The 15,204-nt window shown below is 45.2% G+C and overlaps 1 protein-coding gene across 3 annotated transcripts in view; it reads left to right on the forward strand.

Annotated features, from left to right (window-relative positions):
• Positions 1-15,204, forward strand: part of myo1b (myosin IB) — a 294,758-nt gene that overhangs the window by 34,445 nt on the left and 245,109 nt on the right. For all 3 annotated transcript variants that reach the window (XM_078228616.1, XM_078228617.1, XM_078228615.1), the window contains exon 3: positions 6,777-6,892. In XM_078228616.1, coding sequence (XP_078084742.1) covers positions 6,777-6,892 — 116 coding nt within the window. The remainder of the gene's footprint in view (positions 1-6,776; positions 6,893-15,204) is intronic.

The following is a 15,204-nucleotide window of genomic DNA, read 5'->3' on the forward strand; positions in this document are numbered from 1 at the left end:
AAAAAAGGGCAAGCAGTGGTTCTGTGACGTATCACTGGCAGGTGGCCTCTGATTCGCCCGATCCGCCATCAACTGAGTGCTTCGATGATCCGGGCGCCATTTTTAAAGGCCGCATCCGAGCACACCAAGAAACATTCTTCACCCAGGTGCACCCACTGATATCAGACTAGCACTCTTTTACCCCCTGCACTGCCCTTGGAGTAACACTCACCAGGTACATGCCTTCTGAGACTAGTCATGCATTATGCTGTTCTGCTGTTGCACTGCTGTGATGTGATTATTTGATGTGAGGGTATGATTCTGGTGTATGGGCCCTATAATTACATGTTAATTTATTACAATGAGGGTCCAGATGGTGGACGGGAGGGGGGATGGGAATATGGCCCATCATGGGTGGGGGGTGGTGGCTAAAAGCAAATTACTGCAGATGCTGGAATCTGAAACCAAAAATGAAAAAGCTGGAAAATCTCAGCAGGTCTTTGACAAAGGGTCATCTGGACTCAACGTCAGCCTGTTCTCTCCTTACAGATGCTGACAGAACTGCTGAGATTTTCCAGCTTTTTTTCTTTAGGGGTGGGGTGGTGGTCCTGCTTTTAAATCAATGTGAAACGTGACTTTGAGCATCTCGTGATATATTCTGTTCTTGTAGCCAAACCCGCCCAACAAAACCTGGAGCAGAAAATTGTGGACCATGTTTCAGGCTGATAGCTTTCATGGTATAGATGAAAGCTATCTCTCTCATCCTAAAGAGTGCTGGGCAGTTACTGCAGATCTGCAATCAAAATTGCTATAGTGCTCACTAAAGGGCACCACAGTGGTTAGCACTGCTGCCTCACAGAGCCAGGGACCCAGGTTCGATTCCCGGCTTGGGTCACTGTCTGTGCAGAGTCTGTACATTCTCCCTGTGTCTGCCTGGGTTTCCTCCCACAGTCCAAAAGACGTGGTGGTTAGGTGGGTTGGCCATGCTAAGTTATCCCTCAGTGTACCCGACCAGGCGCCGGAGTGTGGCAACTGGGGGATTTTCACAGTAACTTCATTGTAATGTTAATGTAAGCCTGCTTGTGACACTAATAAATAAACTTGAAATAAGAGAACCTGCTTTTTCATACACGGTTTACCTGAGCAGCCATGTGGCTAAAAGCTTGATTAACTTATCTTAAACAATTTTAGTAACATGTGTTTTGCCACAGAAAACCATCCAACTGTCCTTTCAACCCATCAGTTTGTGAACTGTTTTACCTGGAATTAATCCCCATGACCCTTTCCTGAATAGAAATTTATCTTAAAAGCTAGCTGAATTTTTGTTCTGCAATTTCCTCTCCTGTTTGATACTTTTTTTGTTCAAAGTACTCTAACTGTAAGTATCAAATGCACGTAACAATAGGGATGACACATTGTATAATGAAGATGATCGAGATGGCGAGAGTGTGCAGAGAAAGGTTTGTGAAATAATGACGAACAATGAAGAAGTAATTATCAGAGTAAAGGAGGCTGAGACTTGAGAAAAGGCATAAAGCCTGGGGTAAACTGTAATAGGAATAGAGAAGACTCTGTAAAGACAAAAGAAAGGTCAAATGTTACAATATAATGGTAAAAATTAACATAGTGTGTCAGAGATTAATAAAATAGAAAATGCAGCTGTGTGCGCCCCCGGTGCCGCGTGCGCGCCCGTGCCCCCGTCTTTGCGCCCGCGGCGCCGTGCTTGCGTGCGCGCACCCCTGCGGCGCCCGTGTGTGTGCGCGGTGCCGGCCTGTGCGCGCAGCTTCCCTGCGGTGTGTGTGCGTGCCCCCCCCCCCCCCCTCTGCGGCGCTCCGCATGGGGGCTCTGCACCAATGCGTGTGTGCCCCTGTGGCGCTGCGTGTGCACGCGCTCCCCGGCGGCGCTGTCTGTGTGCACATCCCCTGCGGCGCAGTGTGTGCATGTGCGCGCTTCCCTGCGGTGCAGTGTGTGTGCGCGCAAACGCGCGCCCCCTGCCGCGCTGCGTGTGTGCGCGCACGCAGCCCCCTGCCGCGCTGCGTGTGTGCGCGCACGCACCCCCATGCCACGCTGCGTGTGTGCGGCACGCGCCCCCTGCCGCGCTGCGTGTGTGCGCGCACGCGCCCTCCTGCGGCGCTGCGTGTGCCCGCCCGCGCGCCCCCCTGCAGCGCTGCATGTGCCCGCCCGCGCGCCCCCCCTGCGGTGCTGCATCTGCGCGCGCCACCCTGCGGCGCTGCATGTGCACGTGCGCCCCACAGCGGCACTGCGCGTGCGTGCGTGGGGGCTCTGCAGCACTGCGTGTGTGTGCACGTGTGCCCCTGCGGTGCTGCGTGTGCGCGTGCTCCCCTGCGGCGCTGCCTGTGCGCGCCCCCCTGCGGTGCTGCGTGTGTGCGCGCGAGCTCCCCTGGGGCCTTCCTTTTTTAACCCCCCCCCTGCGGCGCTGCGTGTGTGTGTGTGCGCGCGCCCCCTGTGGCGCTGCGTGTGTGTGTGCACGCGCCCCCCTGCGGTGCTGCGTGTGTGTGTGCATGCGCCCCCCTGCGGCGCTGCCTGTGTGTGCGCGCGTGCCCTCCTGCGGCCCTGCCTGTGTGCGCGTGCTTCTGCAGCGGTGTGTGCCCGCGCGGCGCTGCGTGTGCGCGCGCGTGCCCGTGCTGTGGCTACAAGAGCAGGGCATTATGCTTACCTGTAACTCACTTGCTGATCCACCAATGCATGTCCACCATCTGCAAGACACAAGTTGGGAGTTCAATGGAATACTTTCCACTTGCCCAAATGAGTGCAGCTCCAACAACACTCTAAACACAATGCAATGTTGGGAGTTCCCTTTTAATGTTGTTTCATGCCAGGTATGATATAAGGGTGCAAGATCAGCGCCATTTTGGAGTAGTCACTCCTGCTCCCTGACTCTCCCTCTTGTTGGCACATTTCCTCCTGTCGCTGACCTATGTGACCTTGCAACTCAAAGCTGTTCTTCCTGACTCTTGCTGCTCATTCTACAAGTTCGCGTTGATGTCGAGGCTTCAGGAAAGAGAAGTGAGGAGTGGGAGGGTCAACCAGCAACCAGGAAGAGTGGCTCGTGACTGGGTAGATCAGGGAACATGATGTTTGGCAAGCGAAAGAGGCGGCTCAGAGGATTAATGAGAAGGAGAGGTGTGTGAGGGAGGCAAGTGGATAGAGTTAGCATATTTCTTTTATATTTTTAAGTTTAAGACTTTTATTTTAAAAGTTGTTTCATTTCTGAACAGAGGAATTTAACAATGTATGTTTCAACTTGCATCTGTGTTTTACTGCATGGAAAGGTCCTTCAGATTTAACATTGGTTATAATGGGAAAATCTGATTCGCTTAAGTTTTCTCACTGAAGTTGTACTTTTCAGGATTGCAACTAATAACATTAAGCAAGCCCACTCCCCACCCATCTGAAGCGAATTCTTTGAATAGATCGCCCATTCCCGGGCAGTTCTCAACTTGCAGTTTGGTTGATTGGAACAGCTCATCGACCATCGTGTGATTTCTTTCACAGAGCCCATTCCTGACAGGAATTTCAGCCGCAGTGTTTGTGAGCACAATGTTCATATTTTCATTCCACCCCCACTATTGTCCGTTAGAAATTTAGCTGGTGCTCCATGTTCGGTCCATATCCATTTTTTCCATGACTTTATCCACAACTACTCTTTTTTTTCCATGTAATGTACTTCTGTAGAAAGATTGAAAATGGTTGCCATGACTATAAAATGCAAAATGAACATGTTACTGTCTTTGTCCCACACCTTTTAATGAAGTAGTCGCCATGGATATGAAGTCTTGTGTCAATAGGAAACCGACAATGGGACATGGCAGTGCCCTCCTATACTTTTTACGTGTCATATTTTGCACTAATCTCGCTGACCTTATGTAAACTCATCAGCTGCACCCACATCCTTCAGTAGGATTTGTAATCTGTGACGAGGATGGTGAGCAAATCTTAGGATGATTTGTTTTATTCTCTCCTCGATTCTTATCACCTGATGCCGTTATCACTTCTATAACGTTCTGATTACAAGTGTCAGGTGTTTAAGTGGAGACGGTATTAGCCTGATTGGGTAAAGTGTAGACCCAGTGACTTTCTGAGAAACAGTTGCTTTAGCGTGTTCCATGTCCAATTTTGTTTGAGTTCTTCATGGAAGACTTGCTCAGCAGTAGACACTACATCAATAATAATCAATAGTGATGGCCTGGTGATATTATCGCTAGACTATTAATCCAGAAACTCAGCTAATGTTCAGGGGACCAAGATTCGAATCCCACCACGGCAGATGGTGGAATTTGAATTCTGTCAAAAATATCTGGAATTAAGAATCTGGAATGAGCATTGTCGATTGTCAGAAAAACCCATCTGGTTCACTAATGTCCGTTAGTGAAGGAAATCTGCCATCCTTACCTGGTCTGGCCTACATGTGACTCCAGAGCCACAACAATGTGGTTGACTCTCAACTGCCTTCTGAACAAGGGCAACTGGGGATGGGCAATAAATGCTGGCCAGCAAGCGACGCCCATGTCCCACGAAGAATATTTTAAAAATATAGTTAATATTTGCAATTTTCATTACGTGTCAACCATTTTATCCATTTCTAGTCCCTCAGAGTACAATAGCTGAAAGGCCTTAGACAGTGGTCTTTCCCCATTGTGCCTCTGTGATAGCTGCCCCAAACTTTAGTGTGTTACTCAACATGCATTCCTGGACCTTGGGGCCTTACCCAAGAATACTTGGTCATGGACAGCTTTTTGCTGCGGAAGCCCAGCGATTTTCAGGCTGACCAGAATGTATCATTTGCTGCCTTGATGGACCTTGATTGATGTTTATCTCGGTGTGCATCCCCGGAGGCAGCTTGTATGCTTCTGACCCCCTCAGAGAATTAATCCCATATACCATGTGTAGCAAAACCACTTCTATAATTGCCACTTCTACAGTTTTTCCCCTCAGACTCTGCTTGCCATAGAAACATATGTAGAACTGGCAGTAAGAGCATATGTTTCTGTTAAAAATGCTATCAACAGCAGCTGTAATTGCAGTGGATCTGGGAAACTTCAGCAGTTTTGCAGAAGAATGCTTTTGAAATTAGGGTTTAAAAGGATGCATCTTGTACTGATTACGACAGGGATATTTTTAAGAATAAACTTTGGTGCAGTAGTAAGGATATCAATAGACATTATGCACGTTTGTGGTTGCTTCACTGTGAGAGGTAAGGCGCACAGTAATATGACGGGTTTAAGGACCTGCTTTTTCACTTGTGCTTAGTTTTCAATAAACCTCAGAACAGCAAGATGGAAATTCCTCTACTCCCATGTAAAATATATTCGGCCATTCTTGACACTGCTCTCAGTAGGTGTGAACCTGCAATACAAAATTGCCGCAAGGAAGAATAATTTGGTAGTTTTATTAATGAAACTACAGGATGGCTGATGCAGAAAATGGTAGCTTGTTGCATTAGGAGCAGCTTTTCTGAGGTTGCTATTTGAGGATCGTTGTTAGAGCAGAACACAGGGAGCATTCTAATACTGTGGTAGGAATTCGATAATCTAAAGGGAACAGGTCAGTGACCGAGAGGAATGTTGTAGTAGTAAATGCAGCCTTATTAATATTAATAAATGTCAATATCTTAATATTAGCTTAGTCAATTTGTGATGATACTTAAATATATGAAAACATACAGTATAAATATTTAGCTGTGCAGTTTTCATATGATTTAATAAACCAGTCATTAAAAGGGCATTGTATTAGGCTTACATTAACACTCCAATTAAGTTACTGTGAAATTCCCCTAGTTGCCACAGTCCAGTGCCTGTTTGGGTCAATGCACCTAACCAGCACATCTTTCAGAATGTAGGAGGAAACCGGAGCACCCGGAGGAAACCCATGCAGACACGGGGAGAACGTGCAAACTTGATATGGCCACGCAAGGCCGGAATCCAACCCGGCTCCCTGATGCTGTGAGGTAGCAGTGCTAATCCACTACGCCACTGTGCTGCTCTAAATTATTTTTCTCCAGCTCGCTTTTGGGATCTGCCTCTCCCTTGAACCTCCCCAAACTACCTTCGAGTGGAAATGAATAGCAAAGACCCACCAATCAGCAGAGCACTTGATTGAGCCCACTATCCATTTGTTGGCATGGTGGCGCAGTGGTTAGCACTGCTGCCTCACAACGCCAGGGACCTGAGGTTGATTCCCGGCCCTAGGTCACTGTCTGTGTGGAGTTTGCATGTTCTCTCCGTGTCTGTGTGAGTTTCCTCCAGGTGCTCCAGTTTCCTCCCACATTCCAAAGACATGCTGGTTAGGTGCATTGGCCAGGCTAAATTCTCCCTCTGTGTACCCGAACAGGCACCGGAGTGTGGCAACGAGGGGGATTTTCGCAGTAACTTAATTGCAATGTTATTGTAAGCCTACTTGTGACACTAATAAATAAACTTTAAAAAAAACTTTTCCCTGCTTTACACCAGAAAAGTAATAAGTCTCACAACACCAGGTTAAAGTCCAACAGGTTAATTTGGTAGCACAAGCTTTCGGAGTGTTGCTCCTTCCTCAGGTGAGTGAAGAGTTATTGCAACTCTTCACTCACCTGAGGAAGGAGCAACACTCTGAAAGCTTGTGCTACCAAATAAACCTGTTAGACTTCAACCTGGTGTTGTGAGACTTCTTACTGTGTTTACCCCAGTCCAATGCCGGCATCTCCACATCGTTACAGCAGAAAACCCATCTTTTAGAACTGCTAAGTTACAAATGCGTTGTATTTTAATTTTGTCATTTTTGTTTCTCTCCTAATACAGACTTATATTGGAAGTGTAGTCATATCTGTAAATCCATACAGACACTTGCCCGTCTATACCCCAGAGAAAGTGGAAGAATATCGCAACAGGAATTTCTATGAGCTGGGTCCTCACATGTAAGTAAAGCAAAGCTAAACAAACTGCAGCTGACTCCAATCAAAGGACAGCGTATGGGCCTAGATGTTTACCTTAGATGAAAGGAAAAAAAAGAGGATATGAATACTTTATTCTTTGGTGTTTTATTAAGACTGGTCTTCCTAGTTTTATTGTAATTTGTTTAGTATATTGCAAGCATCTGCCAAACTGTTCCATCGCTGACAAATTCTTCAATTCTCCGCTTGAACCCTGAAAGGCTTTGGTCCAAATATGGCATTTTCTTTTTCACTTTGTGTTTGACCCCCATCTGTCCCAGCAACATCTGCTAATGCATTTTGTAACATAAACAGGGAAGAAGATTGCTCCTGAGCATTTATGTTCGTATGTACAGAGTTGGGAAACGTGGGCCCTTCATGATTATTCTGAAGCAAATTGCTGTCTGGAACAAATATGATTTTAGCGATAAGTGGAATTAAAAAAAAATGATGTTACCTTTAGCTTGGATGAAATTTATTTCAGTTTCTGATAAAATGGTTCACAATTCATCTTTGGAAAGTGACCTTTGCCTAACAAGGCAGAACAGGATGTTTTGTTTAAGAAAATATATTTTTTCTTCTATGAGGGAATATTTAGAAAATGTTTATCGTTTTGGTATTTTCAAAATATTTTCCTAATATTTCTGTAGGCATCAGAAGGGACATTTAATAAAATGCTGTTTATAAACATTAGCGATGGTTATGTTAGAAGAACAAACTTTCCTTTTAAAGTTATTTTCACATGAGCCTACAAATCAGACTTTACGTCTTCAATATGCGATGTACAAATCCACAGACATAGTTGTTGTGATGGATTAATGTCTACCAAGGCATTTATTAGCTCCCCTCTCCCCCAATGATAGTCAGAATATCTCACTTCCTCATGTGGCAGACATCCTACTGCACCTCAATCAAGCAGTCCCTTTTCATTCGCAAATCGAGATGGCAACCGATAGGACCTTGTGACTCACTCTGATTCTGACCTGCTGACATGTGTCCTGTGGAACAAGGCTCATGGGACAGAAATCGTGATTCTTTTGCCCTTCACGGTCTGTGGGTGCTGAGTTCAGCTGCAATGGCCTGGGGAGGTCCGGTGAGAGCAGTGAATCAGAACAGATCGGTTATTGAGCTTTGGGGCTTCCCTGGAATGTACAGTTCACAATCACAATGAGCAGTGAATTCAGTATATGTAATTGAAATAAGTACAAGTAAGTAAACACACCGAGTGAAACACAGATTTACTTGTACTGCTTTCAATTTAGCATTCCCTGCCCACAATTCGATCTCCTGGACATTGCTGGGCAAACAAAAGGCAGATTGTGAGACAGCTTTGCGGAACATCCCCGTTCAGTCCGTAAGCACGACTCTGAGCTTCCTATTCCCCCACATTTCAATTCTCCACCTTGCGTCCACTCTGACCTTTCAGTCCTTGGCCTGCTGCAGTGAATCTCCAGACAGCTCGAGGAACAGCACTTCATCTTTCTTCTCTGTTCTTTACATTAAGTTCACCAACTTGAGATCATGACTTCTGCCTCCATTTTGTTTCATTTACCGGTTCAAGTTTCTTCACTTTGCATTCGGAGGGCTGCTATGCAACCACTGTGCTTCACATGGATACATCTCTTGTTTCTTTACTTCACCAATTCCTACTCCCTTTGGGTTTTCCCCCATCAAACCTGGGTCACTTTAATCTCTCGTGCTCTCCATCCTATCACTGACCTTCCATTTGTTGTTTTCACCCCATCCCGCTCCCTTTGCTCAAAACCTATTTAGGGCAATTTTCTCCCAAAAAATTGAAGTGTCCAACAGGCGGGAAAACGGGAGGTTATCCTGTCTGTTCTTTTTGGGCGAGCTGAGTTTCATGAATTTACGGTACACTGTGCAAAACAGAGGCTGTCAGGTGAGGGGGGAGCAGAGCCAATACCCGCTAGAAAGGCCAGCAACAGAGTGCTCAGGGAGCCATTGGGCATCTGCCCATCTCACTATATACCAGAAGACCGGTTGATATCCAACCCCTCCGGACATCGCCAGCCTCGCAGTCGGCGGCCCCACCACTAGCCCTGGCCCCATTGGTACTGCCTGGGGGGCACTGCCCCCTCCCCGCCCCTGACCTCCTGGGGGGGCCTCAATGGCCTCCAGCGCGGCCATCATGTCCTGTCCACAGCTGTGATCCCCACTGGTGGCAGCCTTCACCGGCGAACTCGGAGAGCCAGGTGAGGCCGGATAAAAGCATCCAGAGCTCGCTAAAGAGATTTAAATGAACTCGCAAACTCACGCCGGGGAATGGCGCGAGGCTAATGGAAAAATAAATGGCCCCGGGAGAATCGTGACCTGCCAACCGCCGGGTGGGAGTTAGATTTGTTTGGCTCCTGCTTACTTTTCCCACCCCACGATGCTACTCGACCAGCGTAACGGGATGGGAAAATTGCACCCAATATGTTTCTATTGTTGCTCGGTTCTGATGAAGAGATGGATGTTGACTGTTTCTCGCCATAGATGCTGCCTGATTTGCTGAATATTTGAGCATTTTCTGTTTTTATTCCATATTTATAGCATCTGCAGTATTTTGCAGGGAGATGTGATTGTTGATGTGTCTGCCCTGCTGGTACTGTGCAGTAACCACAATGGTTAACTGACTCCATTCTTTGAACAGGTTTCTTTACAATCCAAAAACACACATTTGTCATTCAACACGGTTAGAGCCAATAATCTGCTAATTAACTGTCCTGTCCACATGAGCATGATTTGAGGAGGGGCTCAGAACTAGTCTCATGCCTTAGTATTGTAATGCCTATTTGCATTCTGGGCTTCAACTTATTGCCATCTTTTTAAAGTGGTTTTTCTTCTTTTAAAAACATCAGAAAAATGAATTTGGTGTTAATCGATGCATTGCACTGAAAACAGTGCGGCCATTTTTCATCTTTATTGACGCATTACAGATATCCATTTGGGCACATGAACAAACTAATTTAATAGTTTTTGAAATATAGAAGTTTTGTAAATATTTAAAATGGTGAAAGCTACTTTAAAGTTAATCAGCTGGTGTTTCCACGGGGGTTAGATTGGCAGAATCCCTGGCAAAGCAGCAGAAAGTATAAAAGCACACACCTGTGCCACTTCTCCAGAGTCCCGACTGAAGTTATGGCAGGAAAATGGGAGAGTCTTTGGACATTTAGGATCATGTTTTTTTTTGTTTCAGCCACTTTATTGCTAGGCCTGTAATGGTACTTCACTACTTTAATTTCTCACCCAATTTTTTGCCTCTTCTGAACTTAACTGTCCTGCCTGATTTATAAAATGTAACAGAATAAATGATCTGTTGAAAGTCTGCATTGTATTAAAACTGCTGATGCAAGTAGTTTGATGCTGTCTGACTAGGAAAAGCAGTTGGGCTAGCTAACTGTCAGATTATATGACATTTTCTGTCATTAACGGGAAAATTAAAACGGGATAGCTGAATAGAGCAGAACCGGGGCAAATAGGAGACTGAATGTTTTGTAATGATTGTAGTTATATTTCTAATGAAAGAATTTCTATGGCAGTGTTAAGCAATGGGAACTATGTTGTGTTAAAGGTGTAAGATTTACTTCCTGCTCAAGATATTACTTTTGTTTTAGTGTCAGAATATGACGTTAGTTATATAAATGGACATCTTCATCCTAGGGCTGTTTTTTGTTTAGACGTGATGTATTTTGTTTGTTTCATTTTAGCTTTCGATAATCTTTGGTTGATGCAGATGGCTTGTATGTTTATGCATCATATTATTATGTTTCCACGTTACCTGCTTATCAAGGCAGAGCTTACTGAATGTTGTATCAAATCTATAAAGTTGTGGTGAAGCCGCTTTCAAACAGTGCATGCCATGTGAATCTTGATGTTCCGAAGTGGTAGAACTTGAGATGTAATTCCCTTTCATTTTGACGGAATAATGGATGTGACAACCTGGGTAACCTTTCAGTTACATAACCACATAACGAGTGGCAAAGACTGGAGGGGAGATGGAGTGGAGAATACGTCCAAATCTGTTTGAGATTAAATTAATTGTTAGCAATTGCATGCACAGATAACAAGTTTATTTTTAAGTATTGCCAGCTTGTCATAAGGCAATATTTTAGAATTTAAGATACGTTTAAAAATTGGGATGGCAAAGCTGAAAAATAGTATTCCTTGAGGGAAACTTCTTATTTTAGGGATCCTCAAAGACTTGCATGATTTTATTACTGCAAGTTGCACTGAATGATATCCTAGTTGGATTATATCTTGAAAGCTGAGAATGTCTTTGTAAAGCAAGTGAGCAGTTGGGGAAGTTGGGAGCACCTGACTGGATGGAGAATGCAAATATGAAATAAAATATATGCCACAAGTGCACAATGAATGGAGCAGAATTAGTCGAGAGAGAGCCTAGAAGAACTGGAAATGGCTGTAGATTTGACAGTTTTAGTTGCAAGACGAACAATGAAAAAAGAATGGGATAGGTAACCAACAGAGCACATACCTATGCATGAAGATTATAAAATGTAGTAGGTTAGACCACTTTGGATGACACTTCTGTGATCACATTACATAATGATGGAAATACAAGCTACAGATGGAGAGAAGAGCAGCAAGAATAAAAGGGAGGAACAAAGATGAGGAAGTTTTTAAGCTTTTATATCTGGATCTTTTGACCATTTTCCTATAAAATTAAAATCATAGAATAGAATCATAGAATCCATACAGTACAGAAGGAGGCCAATCGGCCCATCAAGCCTGCACCAACAACAATCCCACCCAGGCCCTATCTCTATAATCCCATGTATTTACCCTAACACTAAGGGGCAATTTACACATCTTTGGACTGTGGGAGGAAACCAGAGTACCTGGAGGAAACCCATGCAGACGCGGGGAGAACGTGCAAACTCCACACAGTCACGTGAGGCTGAAATTGAACCTGAGTCCGAAATTGAACCGGAGTCCCTGGTGCTATGAGGTAGCAGTGTTCACCATTGCGCCACCGTGCTGCCTGTCGAAGATGAGTAATTTTCAACATGTTTTTAAAGGCATAGTGCATTCACACAAGTTCAATAAATGTGACTCTGTTTCCCTATAGACTGCAAATAATCTGCTTATCAGAATTGTCTTGGCAATTAGCAATAACTCGCACCCAACAGGCAGAATCTTATGACCCTGTCGCAGTGGGGCAGGGCTGGAATAGGTGGCGATCAGTTCCTAACTCCTTTGACTTCTGTGGGACTGGAAGATCTCAATGGTGGAAAGGGCTGTAAAGTTCTGCAAATTGTATTGGAATGTCTTTGGTCCTCTTTCTGGCTAGTAGATGTTGCCATGATGTGGAGATGCCGGCATTGGACTGGGGTAAGCACAGTAAGAAGTCTCACAACACCAGGTTAAAGTCCAACAGGTTTATTTGGCAGCACAAGCTTTCGGAGCGCTGCTCCTTCATCAGGTGAGTGAGGACTTGTGTTCACAAACAGGGCATATACAGAGACAAACTCAATTTACAAGGTAATGGTTGGAATGCAAGTCTTTACAGGTAATCAAGTCTTAAAGGTACAAACAATGTGAGTGGAGAGAGGGCCAAGCACAAGTTAAAGAGATGTGTATTGTCTCCAGCCAGGATAGTTACTGAGATTACTGGCTGGAGACGATACTCACCTCTTTAACTTGTGCTGGCCCTCTCTCCACTCACATTGTCTGTACCTTTAAGACTTGATTACCTGTAAAGACTCATATTCCAACCATTATCTTGTAAATTGAGTTTGTGTCTTTATATGCCCTATTTGAGAACACGAGTCCTCACTCACCTGATGAAGGAGCAGCGCTCCGAAAGTTTGTACTGCCAAATAAACCTGTTGAACTTTAACTTGGTATTGTGAGACTAGTTGATGTAGAACAGTAAGATACAGTACTGTTGATAACAGTCAGTCCCACAGCTGAAATAGAAAGTCACTTTGGAGTTTTTAAGACAATGGGAGCAATTTTGGATTCTCTCTTTCCCAACAGGGCAGGAGTTCCACATTCTGTCTGCAACCCAGCAGGCTGGAAATTGGAGTTCACAGTGGGAAGAATGTCCTTAGTGAAACTGACAAGCTGTTAACGTTTTGATCAATTACACTGAAGAGTCCATCCATGGCTGATTGAGAGACTGTTGTGTAAGGGTGCATGCAAGTGTTGCCAGTTCAGATCGGGGTGTGAAATGCCTTTGGGAGTGCTGTATAGGGGAATGTGGGTCAGGTCAGAGTGTGGGGCTTGACATCTAATACCACTTGCCTTTCATGTCCTCCTGGTCCTGAATCTGCTTGCTGCACTGTCCCTAGGTTGAAGGGAAAACGCACTGATTGATGATTTCTTTAACCACTTCCATCTACATCTGCTTGGTTGAAGAGGTTGTCCTCTTCCTCTGGCCCTCGGGAGAGTTCACCTCATTGCAACTCCTCGTACCTCTCAGCTGAATCTTCAAGTAAGAGTGAAAGCATGAGGGAAAGCTGTGGGGGGATTGGAAGGGGAGAGGGGGGCAGTATTTCAAGTTGCTGTCTAACCATTCCTAGGCCTTCCTGTTTCTGGTTCTCCTTTCCACTCCTGTGGTTGCTGCAGCCTGAAACACCCAAGTGCTCCTGGCCTTTTTCTGAAACATGTGGCCCTTATAAATAGAAATCCTTCCTTTTGGCAGAATGGTCATGCCATCAAGTCTTCCCTGTTTGGCCAGGAAGCCTGAAGGTGGGCTCTTAATTAGTGTGCTTGAATAACGAGCAAATGAATGGCCCACTAATCTGGAGTTTCGGTTCACAACCCAAAAATGGTGCCACTGTAGCACCAGACACTAAAGCAGGGTAGAGCCAACCTTGACTCATCGGGTCGCACTCACCCCTGAGTTGGAGCATTCTGTGTTCAAGTCTCACTCCAGAGACTTTGGGGACGATTCTCTCAAAAACGTTCTAAGTGCTGAATTCTCGATTGTTTTTTCAGTGGGAGTTCAGATAAGAATCTCCCACACTCACTCTGTGCAATGCAAAGGTTGTGAATATCATTAAAAGCTCAGGGAGCAGGGCCTATTCACACCAGAGCCCGCCCAGATCGCTGGTCTCCCTCCAGTCCCAACTGATCCCCATGCAGAGTGGCAGCTGGCCCCGCACCCTTGGCACTGGCGATGCCTGGTGGGCAGTGTCATGGTGCCCCCCCTGGGCATGGGCACTTTGCCCCTTGGGCAGTGCTGGGGGCACAAGCTGGCACTGACAGGGTGCCCATGCCCCAGGGGCACCACCACCCCACTGGCGGGCCCCGATTGCACCCCCCCTCCCCCCCCCCCCCCCCCCCCCCCCACTCCAGCAAAGAGTCTCTCTGCCTGTACAGAATTCAGACCCAAATCTGCTCCAGTCATACCACAAGAAGGAAGCAAAAATATCTTGCTGCATCATTTACAGGAGCTCCTTCTACAAGGAAATTGGTGTGGAGATGCTGGCGTTGGACTGGATGAGCACAGTAAGAAGTCTCACAACACCAGGTTAAAGTCCAACAGGTTTATTTGGTATCACAAGGTTTCGTCAGGTGAAATTGAAGATGCTGTACTTTTAAATAATGGCACATTACACAAGTTTTGCTTCATTCCTGGGTTTATTCCACTCTTTCCTGAATGATGGTTACCAGCTGCTTATGAATCCAAATTGAGCAGCTACATTGTGACATCCAGTTACTTATTCTGTTCATTTTTGGTGCGTGTTGTGACCTTTAGATTATCGTATGTTACACAGCAAAATCTGGGTGATCTGAAATAAGCATTACTGCCCTTGTTTGGGCACTTTATGGAGGAAGTTGCTGAGTAGAATAGAAATATGTCACAGCAGTGGTGAGTAAGCTCCAAAAGGAGTGAGGAAAAATAATTTTCTGGCTGTGAGCTGAATTTGTCGTCCAGGTAGGCTCTTTATTATTGAACAATCAATTGAAATTCACACAACAGCAAGATTTGCTGTGCAGGCAATTTGTTATGATGTCGTTTCCCATTTCATGGTGGGATGCCATCCAAGAACCAAACTTGGGAACTGCCAAGAATAAGCTTGAGGATTCATAAGCTTCTCATAAAAGGATTACATAAACAGAAATCATTTGACAGTGACCATTGCCCAAAGGGAGTGCAGCCTTTTTCCTGTTAAATGCATTTCAATGCCTAATGCCAGAAATTACAACACAGTAGTGGGAACATTTTTGTGAATGACCAGATCATTTACATTCTTGCTAAATCCCATTCCCATACAAATCATATCAGTTTAGTTCATTTCAAATACTATGATTTATTTTCCAGTGAC

This window comes from Mustelus asterias, chromosome 14 (assembly GCF_964213995.1).
Source record: "Mustelus asterias chromosome 14, sMusAst1.hap1.1, whole genome shotgun sequence".
Classification (NCBI taxonomy): Eukaryota; Metazoa; Chordata; class Chondrichthyes; order Carcharhiniformes; family Triakidae; genus Mustelus; species Mustelus asterias.